General features: G+C 41.4%; 1 protein-coding gene across 4 annotated transcripts in view; it reads left to right on the forward strand.

Annotated features, from left to right (window-relative positions):
• The window catches only part of AMPH (amphiphysin), a 227,052-nt gene that overhangs the window by 159,885 nt on the left and 52,619 nt on the right, over nt 1–14,548 (forward strand). For all 4 annotated transcript variants that reach the window (XM_044770605.2, XM_044770594.2, XM_070504522.1 and 1 more), the window contains exons 10-11: nt 2,353–2,491; nt 3,618–3,746. In XM_044770605.2, the coding sequence (XP_044626540.2) occupies nt 2,353–2,491; nt 3,618–3,746 (268 nt within the window). The remainder of the gene's footprint in view (nt 1–2,352; nt 2,492–3,617; nt 3,747–14,548) is intronic.

Here is a 14,548-nt window from a genome sequence, read left to right on the forward strand (position 1 = left end):
ATCACAGCCAAGTTCATGTCCCTGCACCTTGAATGCCATGCTTGTTGCAGTGTCTGCAGTCTGTCCCAGCCTATACTGTTCTACTCATCCTATAAAAATCTAAAACCGAGGGGCCGTTCCATCTAGAGGCTGACGCCAGCCTTCGGTCTGTCCTTTAACATCTACCTTTAGCCTTCAGATTTACCCTACATGGGCTTTTGTCACTGTCATGATGGAATAGATTATCTGCCTCTCTCTGATTTCCACAGGACCTGACAGCAATGCTGTAAATTTTTAACATATAATTTCTAGTTGTGTACTTGTTACTTTCTTCGGAGAAGAAAGGAATCCCCCAAACTCAGGACCATCCTGGTGCTTATCATTGGTGCTGGCATCTGTAATGAATCCATTTTGGGAAAGGAAAGAGGAAGCAGTGAGACCTCACAATCATCTTCCCTCCTAACTCGACCTGGAAAAATCTGTGTTGTTTTGGTTTACTACACGTTGTTATTTTGGGTATGCCTGTCAAATACACCGAAGGCCCAGTGATCCATAGGTAAATCGTCTACCTTGCCAGGATTTGGCTTCACACCAGCTTTCTCCTGTGATTTTGGAATCCCTTTTATTCCGTCCCTCTCAGGCATTATGTACTCAAGGAATGCAGGCTAGTGAGCCTTGGCTGGAAGTCAGAAGACCCAGCTTTCAGGTTTATGACTGTAGTTAACTTGCTTTGCCTTCCTTGATTAAGTCCAATAACCTCTCTGGTTAAAGATCTCGTTTTTTTTAGTCAATAGAAAAAAAAAAGATGCTATTGACTAAAACAGATATTCTAGGGTAATATACAGTCCTGAAATTCTATATTTGTGATTTTAACATCAGTCAGTGTATACACTCATACGCCTGCACATATAAAAACACACACACTCCTGCACAGGCACCACCATCACCATATTCAGTGTTTGGATCTCTCTGGGGACAGCTGAGTTTCTTATTCCATGCTCTTTGGGTTAGCTGTACTTGTAGTCTCTGCCACGGCTGCTATACCAAGTGAACCTTATGTATATCTTCTCTTTCTACGGGAAAGACCATTGCCTAAAAGAATACATGAAAGGGGTAGAGCTGTTGTTTCCAGTACAGTTATTTTGCTATGGGGCTGGGGACAAAGAGAGAATTGTAATAACATCAAAATGACATTAGAATGTTTTAGAAATGAAGTACATGAAAAAAATTAAGGGTTGCTCCCTGATAGAAAGGTGAAAGACAAATGCATCTGAAAATTTCAATGTTGCTGAATCAGATTAAATGAAGATAAACACGGGGCCATGGCCACTTAACACATGTTCCTTTCATTTTTTTCAACGTTCCTCCGCAGAATGAGGGGGTGAGTAAGCTCAGTGGGATCTTATTAAGATCGACTGGGGCTGAGCTCCCGACCAATCATGGAGGCCATGATTGCTGGCGTGGGCCCAATCATGTGCACATCCGTGTTCTCTCCACAGGACCCGTTCCCTCGGCCCCTTGAATATGTAGACCGTGCCATGGTGTACATGCTCGTTTATTTTGGGGTACATACCTGTTCCCTTGATTTGTAGACTTTAGAAATTCTTAGAGTGAAGGATGTGTCCCAAGTGTCCTCTTAGTCATTGCCTTTGGGCTATTCACAAGCATCTGGCCCTGTGCCAGAAACCTGGCGGGTTCTCAGGACACATTCCCAAGTCTGGTCCGTCACTTAATTTGTTTGCACATTGCCGAGTGTCTGAGTTGCATCATTGTGTTCCATAAGTTGTAGAAAGAGAAACAGTTAATGAATTGATTCCCAAATGTTGTCAGAAAGCACCCCTACAAAATCTTAGCACCATCCTAAGAATGCCTTTTTACATAAAATTGATCATTTTCAGGGTAGAGTTTTTTTTTTATAGATTATGACAGCAAGATTCTTTTGTAAATCAGAAGTGAAATTAATTCCACTAATTCAGCATATATTTGGAAGATTCTTGTACAGCCTGTTTGCCATAGTGGAAAGAACAGGGGGTTTGCATTACTAAGGCCTGAATTCAGGTCCACTGAATTACTGAGTGTCTTTAGGGTTTTTAACCTCTTTGTGCCCAACTTTACTTACGTGTAAAGTGGGGACAATAACGCATGAGTGTTGTGGTGATTAGAGATAGCATATGAACGGGGTCTGGCACACAGTGTACAGTGAATGGTACCAATTATCACCATCACCATCAATAAGAACCAGAATAACCTGGAAGTGGGGATAGGTGACAGACAGCTCCTGTTATGCCTCAGGATTTCTGTGGGATGGAGGGCCCCTGATAAATAAGTACTGTTCTGAGATGGCCCGTTACTTACTCTTATGTGTGCATCTAGTGATTCTGGTCCTCTCCGCATCGCGAAGACGCCATCGCCGCCCGAGGAGCCTTCGCCCATCCCGAGCCCGACAGCCAGCCCCAATCATACACTGGCACCCGCGTCTCCTGCACCAGCAAGGCCTAGGTCACCTTCGCAGGTAGACAGAGATCAAGTATACTGGGGGAAATGGAAGAACTCGTGGTGAGACGACCCCAGCTGGGATAAACCCACGCTGCTGGGGCATAAAGAGGAGTTTCCAGGTGGAGAGTCTCTGAGGGGTGAGGCTCCAGGCACTGTGATCATCACTAAGGACTCCCCTTAGTTTCTTAGGTGGATTTTTATATTTCCTCACACCTTCTCTGCTTGAGTGTGTTGAGACTTCTCTACGCAATCTCAGCTTCCTCAGGCTGGCATGGTCTTCTCTTCTCCCATCTCTTGCTTTTCCGAATCCTTTCCTTCAAGGGTTCATTTAATCCTCCCTTCTCCATGAAACCCTCCTCCTGTAGCACCTTAGGTAACACTTGGGGCAGATACGGCCAAGAACGACTGTTCTGTTTATCTGTCATTTCACGTTTTTTTTGTATCAGCCACAGTATATTGCATATGAGTAGGTGCTCACCAAAAGTGTGTGGAACAAATGAAAGGAAGAAACAGTAAGGTCCAGAAAAGGTACATATAGAGAAAAATTGCCACCCTTATCTTTGGGTGAAGATGAAATTTCTTTAGGAATCTTGAAGTCTGCAGTCTGGTTCAAGGTTCCGTGTGTGTGGCTTGACCGCAGGAGAGTCATAGAAGATGTATGTGATAGATTTCCAAAGTTCTTACTTTTCAAAATACTGGAGTGGACAGTGAAATGTGTGCTGCCTATAAGTGATCTCGCTGATTCCAGTGAAAAGCTTGCATGATTTTAGTTTTAAAATTCTAATCTATTGCTGGAGTGAGATATCATTTTCAGTTTACTTCGGAGAAGGTCTTGCCTTCATTTAGCTTTAGAGGCACAGGGACCTGACCCTGTGGCCCACTGTGTGGGTAGCACTTGTGTTGGGATGAATGGAGCCTCGTAGCCTGAATACGTCTCATTGGACCCTTGCTTGTCAGTGCTCAGAGAGCCGCCCAAGTAGAGTGCATTCTTTACCTGAATCAGGTAGGTTATTTCTGTAGGCAGAGCTACCTTTCAATCAGTGGTCGGTCTGTCTGCCTCGCTCCCTTCTCATGACATTTCTGCACTTCGTGTGCATCCTCTTAGGCTGAATTAACCGCTGTTTGTGTTGAATGCTTTGTAGACAAGGAAGGGGCCTCCTGTCCCACCGCTGCCTAAAGTCACTCCGACAAAGGAACTGCAGCCAGAGAACATCATCAGTTTCTTTGAGGACAACTTTGTTCCGGAAATCAGTGTGACGACACCTTCCCAGGTGAGTGCCTGTGACACACTGGGATGTCCACGAAGGTCCCATGGTGGAGGGACTCTCCGACGTCCCCTCTAAGGAAAGCGGCAGGCCTTAGAGGCAACAGTCTAATTTCAGTTGTCGTTTAGGTTTGCTTGGTATGTATGAAGCATTCACAAATAGGAGAGATACAGTCTTTGAAAATACTCATTTTTTAAAATTCTTAACAGGAGTACATGCTTATTTTAGAAAATTGGGAAAATATTGGAAAGTGCAAAATGAAGAATTTTAATAATCACTTAAATCAGACCACTCTGACAAAGCCACTAATGGACTTGGGTTTATTTTCTTTTAGCCAGTTTTTTTCTAGGTATCTATTGATTTTGCACCACAAAATTCAGATTGTATTGTTGTGTATTCTTGACTTTTCTACTTAATTTTATTGAGCATTTTTTTCATGTCATAATACTGTCTTTTCAAAAAAAATGTTTAGCCAGAGTATTCTATCAGATGGATGTACCAAACCCTGATTGTGGCCACAGGTTGCTTCCAATTTTTCTGTTACTTCGCCAGCACTATTAATTCATGTTTATGCCTTCATTATTTCTTTCATGTTGATTCCTAGTAGAGAAAAGGAAAATGAAATGAAAATAGGCGCATATTTTTAAGTCTTTTGACCTTTAGCAGAGTCCAATCCATTTATGTGATTTGGCAAATGGAAACATCGGCATTCCTCCTGCTTTCAAAGACCCCTGGGTGCGTGTGCTCCACCGACAGTACTCTCGTTGGTCTGGAGACCTGTCCCTGCTAGTGCTGTCCCATTGCCTCAAGAATAGTCTTGACTTCCAGGGCTGCTCCTAATGCCATAGACGCCATGTCTTTGCTTTAGGAGTGAAAGTCTTAAAGGGAAGCCATGCCAATATCACTTCCTCCCAGTGTCCTCAGGGTCAGAAATAGTTACATTTTGCAAGAGGTGTGAACATGATACTATAATTACGGAGTGCAGTGATAACAACACTATGTACAACATCCCAATTACAGTCACATACTGTTGATGGTAATGGAAATAATGTACTAGTAACAGGGAGCTCAGAAAATAAGAAGTCAGGAGCAATGCGGTGGCAAATCATTTATCATCCCTTTCAAGAGCATTTATCAGTAGGTACCATGCTTAGTGATTGTTTGCCTCCTGTTGTTTGTACGAGATGCTGAATTTGATGAGCTAACTCAGGCCTGAAATGTGATTTAGCAGCTCGTTTGAGGAGGGGGAATAGCATGGTTATCAGTGCATGGACAAATTATGTCTGTGGATACACAGAGGCCACCAGGGGTAGCTGTCTTAGAGCCAAATGATCTGTCCCTGCATCTGCCAGTTGCCTGGCACCAAACTTGAATGGTTCTCATTTCCAAGTCGTGCTGGCCATTTGTGTCTGCTAACAGCTCAGCTTCGTTCTCTTTTTTGCTGCATCAGTTTTCGAAGTGAGTGTGTCGGACGGTGATAATACCCTTACTCAAGTTGCTTTCACTGGGACCCTCCAAAAACACCTTCTCAATTCCATCACAAATCGAGAATGTAGTCACCTAGAAGCCTTGTGTACTTAGCTGACCATATTTCCATTTAGCATTTAAGGCAGCCGAAGTAGAGAAAATGTATCACTAGTTCTGAAATAAAGATGGGATTCTTTAAAATGTTTCTTTATTTGCAGTTTCCTAACTCATCTAAGGGTCCTTCATGGTGACGGAAAAAAAAAAGAATGAAAGCACATTTTAAAATTACAAATACCAGAAGAGGCCCCTATGTACTTCTAGGGGCATTAACTTTTGCTGGTATTGTTGAGTGAGAGTGATGGGAAAAGTGAAGAGTTGAAAGAGAGGGAGAGGACCCACCTTTCAAAGCAGAACCATCTCCAGCTGTGGCTGCTGCAGTGACGCCATCAGCTGGTAGAGCCACCGGCCCCAGCTTGCCTCGTCTGAATGCACAACTCCAAGGCTGTTGGGAAGGGAAGGAAAAGCACCCCTCCACCAGTACCTTTTATAACTTACTGGCTGTGTGTCATGTCCGTTAGTCTGCCAGGTGATTTTGCAAAAACTGACCGCCAGAGACTTTATGGGGGTGCATTTTGGGGGTTCATCTGCATTTATGTTGTATTGTTTTAATCTGGGGAGGAGGCAGAAGGGGGTTTCTGTCATTTTTGCTGAATCTGAGAAGCAATCTAGCTCTAGCAGGTGGACCACAGTGTATGACTTGAAGCATTTGCGTTGACTCAGTGGCTGTTAGTCTCACGTCCTGATGTCAAGAGAGAGAATGAAGCAGTGATTTATCAGTCTGTTTTCTCACTTATCGAGTGATGTAATCTAGCTTTCTTTACAAATTTACAGATGCTGCCTTTTCCTGAAGCGTCTTGACAGTTTCCTCTGTAGATATCAATAGAGCCATTTTGTGTTACTTTAGCCTTTTGGGTCCCAACTAGCAGAGACTCTGATTCAGCAGATCTGGGGTGGGGGCCAAGAATCTGCTTTTCTAACAAGGTGATGTTGATGCCACTGCTCTTGGGACCACGTTGTGAGAACCAGTTTTAGGCCATCAGGATTTCCACGTGGTACAAATTTGTGGCCATGAACAAACTACCACAGTGAATGAACAGATTTCTTCCAGGGAAATATCTATTTGAGTCAAGTGTATGTCATGACTGACCATTTATAACTGCTCCCTTTAAAAATAGTGTGACTTAAAATGTTCCGTATTTAGGGCTGTTGGACTCACACACGCATGTGTGTGTATAGTAGTTTATGTGTTGATAAGATTGTCCATCAAGATATATATTGTAAATGAATGGTTTGTCTCATCTGGACAGTAACGTTTTTGGACATGCACAGAGAAATGATGAAAAAGAATAAATAGAAATGCCAGGAGAAAATGAAATGTCAGCTGCAAGGAAGCAGAATATTGAAAGCTAGACAGCTCAGATGTATCTGAAAAGGTTTCTCCCAGACACATGTATTGTAATAATATAGAGTGGTCCATCTAAATTTTATTTTAATATTTAAAAAATATTTAATGGGTCATTCTATATTTAACAGATAGGTTTATGTCCCCAGTTGGCTATTTTTATCATATGCTTTATGGGGAGGAAAAGCATTTGTATTAATCCCACCCAGAAGCTCAAAATGTGATGATTGCAATGTTCCTCATCTCTGATGGATTTGTGTTCCTCATCACAGCGATGATTCTCTTGAGTGTGTCCTGGGACTGGAAACAGAAATCGGTCAGGCCTACAGAGCCCTCTAATGGCCCAAACCTTAAATACATCTCAGAATCTTTGGGAAATATCCTTACCTGCTTACGGGAAGATGCTTGAGTGTCAAACTCAAAGAGCTGTATACAGAAATGGACCTGCCAAAGGATGAACCCATCCTTCTCTATTTTTCCCTCCCAGACACCTAATAGACATCCTGTGTGTATACGTGTGTGTGTTTTCCTGCATTATTCTTTTAAAACCACATTTTCCTTCTGTTCTCATAAGATGCTGGGAAAAGGGGGTCCTTGGTCATATGAGGCTGGGAGGGGCTGCATCCCCTTTTGCTTTTTCATAGTTCATGTCAGCATGTTCAAGGCTCTGAGAAATTCTGCAGCAAAAGCCCTATTTGTTTAAATCAGAGTTTCCCAGACAATCTCCCCTTCCCCAAAAAGCCCTGTTCCTGGGAAATGGATGTTTGGTAAGACATTTTAAAAAGGAGGATTTGAAAGATATTATGTCCCTGGAAACTAAATTTGTGGCATAGGAATAAGATTTTAACAGGAGAGCAAGACGAAAAAAGCCATCATTTATATACACGTAGATATGTATACGTGCAAGGTTGTTTCTTTTCTCTTCCAGGAATGTTTTGAGTTGCTTTCTAGTCTCGCTTGAGGATTTAACTTTAATTCAGATGTTCATGCTTCCCTCTCACCAGGGCTTTCCTTGTGGCCCTGAGCAAATTTTTTTGGAGGTCTCTGTCCACCTAAACAGTTTGAGTCGCTTGACATGAGCATGTTAGCAACATCTTGGTGGCAAGTCTCATGAGATTCCATAAATGAAATGCCATGCCAGCCAGAGGGGCAAACTGCTCACCAGCCACCTTGTCGGAAGCAAGCCTGGCCACCACGGTCCCAACAACCTGGTGGATGTGACCCCCAGAGTTCCTGGGGCATGTGATGGACCCTCCATATGGAGTAGGGCCAGGGAGTGCTCCAAAGAGGAGAGATGGGGCCAGGCCCAAGCAGGTTCTAGTGCAGACTCGGGGTGCCCTGACCACTGGCACTGCCAGCCACGGCTGGTCCCCACAACCAGAGGAGGATTTAGAAAATTTCAAGCAAGGTGCTCAAAAGTGGAGGAGCCTCCTTTGGTGTAAGGTCTGGGGCAGCGTCCGTGCTTGCCCATCTTCCTGTCAAGTGGCAGAAGGGAGAAAAGATGGCCTGTTTGGGGATTTTTCTCATAGCAGATACCCCCAACTATTTTGCCTCAATCTTTTTCCCAACAATGATGTTGCAGTTTTTCTCTCTCTGATAGAGCTTTCCCATTTACAAATCCAGAGGGATTATCTTTTGAACACCCAAGCTTATTCCTCCAAGCCTTTCTCATGGCTTCTGTTGGGGGTGCCTGCTGTGCTGGAAGGGGAGACATCAGCACAGCCTTTAAATCCTGTGTCTGTCGGGATCCATTTAGCACCATTAACTATGCTACGTTTATATTTCTGTTTTGCAGCCAAGTACTGCATCTTACATTTTAAGTTCATGAAATCATCCTCTTTTTCCTAGCCAATCAGACTGAAATAGGTTTTCAACTTGGAAAATAAGGTCATCAAATGGCCCCTTTTTCTCTCCACAATCCTGATGAGGCCAGCCTGCAATTATGCGCATATGCGCTGCTCATTCCTGGGTATCTGTAACCTGGTTTTAAATACCACCATGGCTTTTCTTTTTAATGTAGCATCTTTCTAGACCAGCTGCCTCTTCTTTCAGTTGATATTTTTTCAAAGTAAACATGTTAATGTTCTTTTAAGATAGAAAGAATTAGTGAGGTGAAAATTGGAAGGAAGAAAAATATACAGTGCATTTCAAGCCCAAATGCAGTCAGTTTATCGCCCTGGTGGATCACCCACAGCATTGCTCCGTTCCTTGAGCAGGGATAACCAAACCGTGCAGTTGATTTATCATATGGGATTCTGACAGTATTCTTCAATCATTGAGTTATTTGGCCTCACAACCTTCCATGGTTCTCAGCCTCTAGAGCGTCTAACAATGGCCAGACCCCTCCCAGTTTCCCCCTATTTTGTATCGTCTGTTGTACACCCTTATAGGGCATCTCGTGATTGAACCCTTTTTGAGTTTTTGTATTTTCGAATGTGGTTTGAGGTGTGGGTTAGGGAGTGGTGGTTAGCTGGCACAGAGAGGAAAGCAGGAGGAGGAAAGGAAAGAGCCGAAGGATGAGTGGGGAGTAGAGAAGGAGCTCAGGATGGGGAAGCATGCGAATGAGTTATGGCTGAGCCCCCAGCCAGAATGGGGATGGCTACTGAATGTCTATATTCCTGAGTCTGTTATATATGCAGGGTCTTGTTCAGTCCGGTTTTGCCATCGTTCCTGTGATTTGCAGGTCATTATCCCTACTTTAGAGAGGAGCCTGTCATCTTTCTGCCCCACTGTGGTCTCCCAGGGCAGACATGGAAAGCAGAAGGCTGTAGTCCATGTGCACCAGCCTTTTAAGCACCTGAAGAATAGCAGAGACTAGACATCCTGTAAATGAGTAAATCTATTTTAACTCTTTCTTCTCTCAATATTCAGGACACGTGTTCTTTAGAACTTCTTTGGGTTTTTGATGTTAGCAAAGTTTTTCAGGTTGTTACACACCAGTGATGTTATTGGTAAATACCTGGATAGTGCTAGAAGGGTCTTCTAGCCACTTGTCCATCCACTAGTCTTAAGAGAACCTCATTGTAAGCGGAGGCCTGATCGGTCTTCCCTGCCATGTCTATTCTCATTACTGACAACTTTACACTCTTAGTCATAGTATATGTGAGGGCAATGAGCAAAACTCATGGCATGCTACGCTAAGAATAAGTTTGTAGTCTAGCAACTGGTTCCAGTAAAAAGCAAGCAAGCAAACAAACAAAAAACCTAGGAAAACAGTTCCCCAGAACGTTTAGTTTATTTTGTCAGCTCGTTATGGTATTGCAGGATTGTGTAGATGGGAGTCAGCACATGAAACCAATGTGGCAACAAGATAAAAATTGATGAGTCTAGGTCATGGGTAAATGGGCATTCATTATATTCTTTTTTAAGTTTTATATATAACAAACTTGTGCAATGGAATCTTGAAAACATCATTTTAAATGTTTGAAAGATGTCCCCTTAAGATTGCAAATATAAAACTCTTGAACCGTGTCAGTGTCCTATAGTCATTACCATTATTTGCATTGACTACAGCGTACCCATCCACAGTGGTCTTATCATAGGCTTCCAACCACAAAGTTAAATTTCCTTGGGCCACTACTTCATCATAATTACTGATAAAATGCTGTTTTACTCACTGATAAAAATTGTAAATTATTTTGTGCCCTTTCAGTAAAAGGCATTTTATTATAAGAAAAACAACTCCCAATTGCCCTTGTTCCTAAAAACTTTATTTATCCTCTCTGTCTTGAGCATCCTTATCCAAACTCCCCTGCCTCATTGGGAAGTTATGAGATAAATGTCCAGCACAATACCTGGGATATAGTAAATGTTCTCAAAATAGGTTTAATGAAAGAAAAAAATGGAAAAAACTCTTTGGAAGAAGTGATACCTGTGGCCTCCCTGTAATCTGGCTCACTGTAGTGTTGTGTTATGACTAAGAAGTCATTGGGCCAGCCCTGATGGCCTAATGGTTAAAGTTTGGTGCTATCACCGCTTGGGCGGCCTAGGTTCGCTTCCTGGTCGTGGAAGCACACCACCACTCTGTCAGTTGCTGTGCTGTGGCAGCAGCTCACGTGGAAGAACTAGAAGGACTTATAACTAGGATATACAACCATATGTTGGAGGGGCTTTGGGCCGGGGGGCAGGATAAATCATTATGGGGGGGGGTGTGTGTGTGTGTGTGTCTGTCTATCTGTGAGCAGCCTTGGGGGATGGTTTGGAGACTATAAGTGTTATTCCTGAATATTTTGTGGCTAAGCTATAAGATGAAATCTCTGTTACCAGACATGCTTATGAAAATAATACCCTGGGCTGGCCAGGTGGCACAGTGGTTAAGTGCGCACATTCCGCTTTGGTGGCCTGGGGTTTGCCGGTTTGGATCCCGGGTGTGGACATGGCACCGCTTGGCAAGCCATGCTGTGGCAGGCATCCCACATATAACGTAGAGGAAGGTGGGCACAGATGTTAGCTCAGGGCCAGTCTTCCTCAGAAAAAAGAGGAGGATTGGCAGATGTTAGCCCAGGGCTGATCTTCCTCGAAAAAAAATAATAATACCCAAAAGAATGCATGGTTCATATAGAAAATTTAGTAAATTACAGAGAAGCAAAAAGTAAAAAAGGAAGTATATTTCTATTTTCCAGCAAAAACTACTCTTACTAATTTAATTTATATAATGCCACATTTTCTTTCTCTTTAAATATTGACTGAAAGGTGTATTTTTGGAAATTTGATCGTTGTATATCAGTTTTGTAATTTGTGATTTCTTTACTACAATCATAGCAGAGATATTTTCGTGTCAATTTAATCTGTATTGCATCATTTTAAATTGCAGTAGAGCACTATGTTATTCTGAGGATGTGCTGTAGTATGTTTAAGCAATCTCCTATTGTTAGGATATTTTCTTCTTTTTTCTTTTGTTAATCAGCTTTATTGATGTATGATTGACATACGATAAACTGTACATATTTAAGGCATACATTTTGATAAGTTTTGACATACGTTTACACCCATGAAACCATCACCAGTGTCAAGATAAGGAAGGTATCTGTCAAAAATTTCCTTGTGTTGCTTTGTAATCCCTCCTGCCCCTCCCCACACACTGCACCATCTCCAGGCAAACACTGATCTTCTTTCTGTCACCACACATTAGTTTGCATTTCCTGGAATTTTACTTAAATGGGATTATACAGTATGTACCCTTTTTGGTCTGGCCCCTTTTGTTCAACATAATTGTTATGGGAGTCATCCAGGTTGTAGCATGTATCTGTAGTTTTTTCCTTCTTATTGCCGAGTGGTGTCCCATTGTATGGATCTATCACAGTTTTTCTTTTCATCTATTGATGGATATTTGAATTGTTTTCAATTTTTGGCTGTTGTACATAAAGGTGCCAGGAACATTTGTATACAAGTCTTTGTGTGTACACACACTTCCATTTCTCTTGGGTAAATACCTAGGGGTGTATGGCTGGATCATATGGTAGGAATAAGTTTAACCTTTTAAGAAACTGCCAAACTTTTCTAAGTAGTTAGACTTATGTTTCCATCAGAATTGTATGAGTTCCAGTTCCTCCACATCTTTTCCAACACTTAGTATGATTACTCTTTTTAATTTTGGCCATTCCAGTAGGTGTATAGTGGTATTTCATTGTGATTTTAATTTGCATTTCCCTAATGACTAATGATGTTAGTCATCTTTTCATGTAGTTGTTTAACATCCGTATGTCTTTTTTTCCCCAGCTGTATTGAGATATAATTGACAAATTTAAATTGTATGTAACAAAGGTATACAACTTGATGCTTTGATATATGTACACATTGTGAGCTAATTTTCCCAATCCAGGTAATTGACATACCCATCTCCTCACCTTGTTATCTTCTTTTTGTTGTTGTTGACGTTGATGATATGAGAGCACTTACGAGCTATCCTCTGGGCAAATTTCAAGTATATAGAACATTATTTTTAATGGCAGTCACCATGCTGACCATTAGATCTCTAGGATTTGCATAACTGAAACTTTATACTCCTTGATAAACATCTCCTCTTCTCCCCCTCCCCCGGCCCCTGCAACTACCATTCTACTCTCTGCTTCTATGAGTTTGACTATTTTAGACTTCACATATAAGTGAGACCATGCAGTATTTGTCTTTCTGTGTCTGGCTTATTTTTTTTAGCATAAAAACCTTCTGTACACCCAAGAAAACAATCAAGAGAGTAAAAAGGCAGCCTAAGGAATGGGAGAAAATTTTTGCAAACTACGTATTTGATAAAATGTTAGTATCCAAAATATATAAGGAGCTCATACAACTCAATAGCAAAAAAACAAATAATTGGATTAAGAAATGGCAAAGGACCTGAATGGACATTGCTCCAAAGAAGATATATGTATGGCCAACAGGCATATGAAAAGGTGCTCAACATCACTAATGATCAGGGAAATGCAAATCAAAACCACAATGAGATACCACCTCACACCCATTAGAATGGCTGTTATCAAAAAGACCAGAGGTAAGTATTGATGAGGATGTGGAGAAAAGGGAACACTTGTACTCAGTTGGGGGGAATATAAATTTGTACAATCATTATAGAAAAAGTATGGAAGTTTCTCAAAAAATTAAAAACAGAACTACTTTATGATCCAGCAATCCCACTTCTGGGTCTATATTCAAAATAAATGTAAATGAAATCAGTATCTCGAAGAGACATCTGCACTCCCATGTTCATTGCAGCATTATTTACAATAGCCAAATTATGGAAACAACCTGAGTGTCCATTGATGGATGGATCAAGAAAATGTGGTATGTATATTTAATGGAATAGTATTCAGTCTTAAAAAAGAAGTAAATCCTGCCATTTGCCACAACATGGATGAGTCTGGAGAACATTATTACATTTGTATATCTTCATTGGTGAAGTGTCTATGAACAACTTTTGCTCGTGTAATTATTTATTAATTTATTTGATCAAGTTTTGAGAATTCTTTATATATTCTGGATACAAGTCTCTTATCAGATGTATGATTTGCAAATATTTTCTCCTAGTGTGTGGTTTGTTCTGTCGTTCTCTTAACAGTATCTTGTGAAGAGCAGGAGATTTTTATCTTGATGAAGTGCAATTTATCCATTTGATTTTTTATGAAATATACATTTCATGTCACATCAAAAAAGATCTTTGCTCAACCTAAGGTCACAAAGGTTTTCTCCTGGAAGTTTTATGGCTTTAGGTGTTGCATTTAGGTCTGTGACCAATTTAGAGTTAATTTTTGTATATGGTGCAAAGTATGGCTCGAAGTTTATTTCTTTACATATGGATGGAGAATTGTTGAAAAGTCTCTCCTTATTCTACTGAGTTGCCTTTGTACCTTTGTGGAACATCAGTTGTCCATAGGTGTGTGTCTATTTCTAGACTGTGGTTTTCCATTGATCTCTTTGCCTCCCTTATGCCAGTACCACACTATTTTGATTAGCCACTTTATCCTGTCTTAAAATTAGATAGGCTTAGTCCTTCAACTTTGTTATCCTTTTTTCAGACTTTTTTTGGCTATTCTAGGGCCTTTGAATTTCCATATGAATTTGAGAATCAATTTGTAAATTTCTACAACACCTTTTGGGATATTGAATTAGATTCCTAGGCTGTTGCAACAAAGTGCCACAAACTGAGTGGCTTAAAACGACAGACATTTATTCTCTCATTGTTCTGGAAGCTAGAAATCTGAGATCAAGGTGTCAGCAGGGTTGTGCTCCCTCTGAAGTTTCTTGGGAGGATCTGTTCTTGCCTTTCTCCTAGCTTCTAGTGGTTGCTGGCAATCCTTGGTGTTCACTGGTATCTAGATACATCATCCCAGTCTCTACCTCTGTCATCACACTGCCTTTTCCCTGTGTGTGTGGGTGCTCTGTATCT

Source organism: Equus asinus, chromosome 1, assembly GCF_041296235.1.
Source record: "Equus asinus isolate D_3611 breed Donkey chromosome 1, EquAss-T2T_v2, whole genome shotgun sequence".
Lineage (NCBI taxonomy): Eukaryota > Metazoa > Chordata > Mammalia > Perissodactyla > Equidae > Equus > Equus asinus.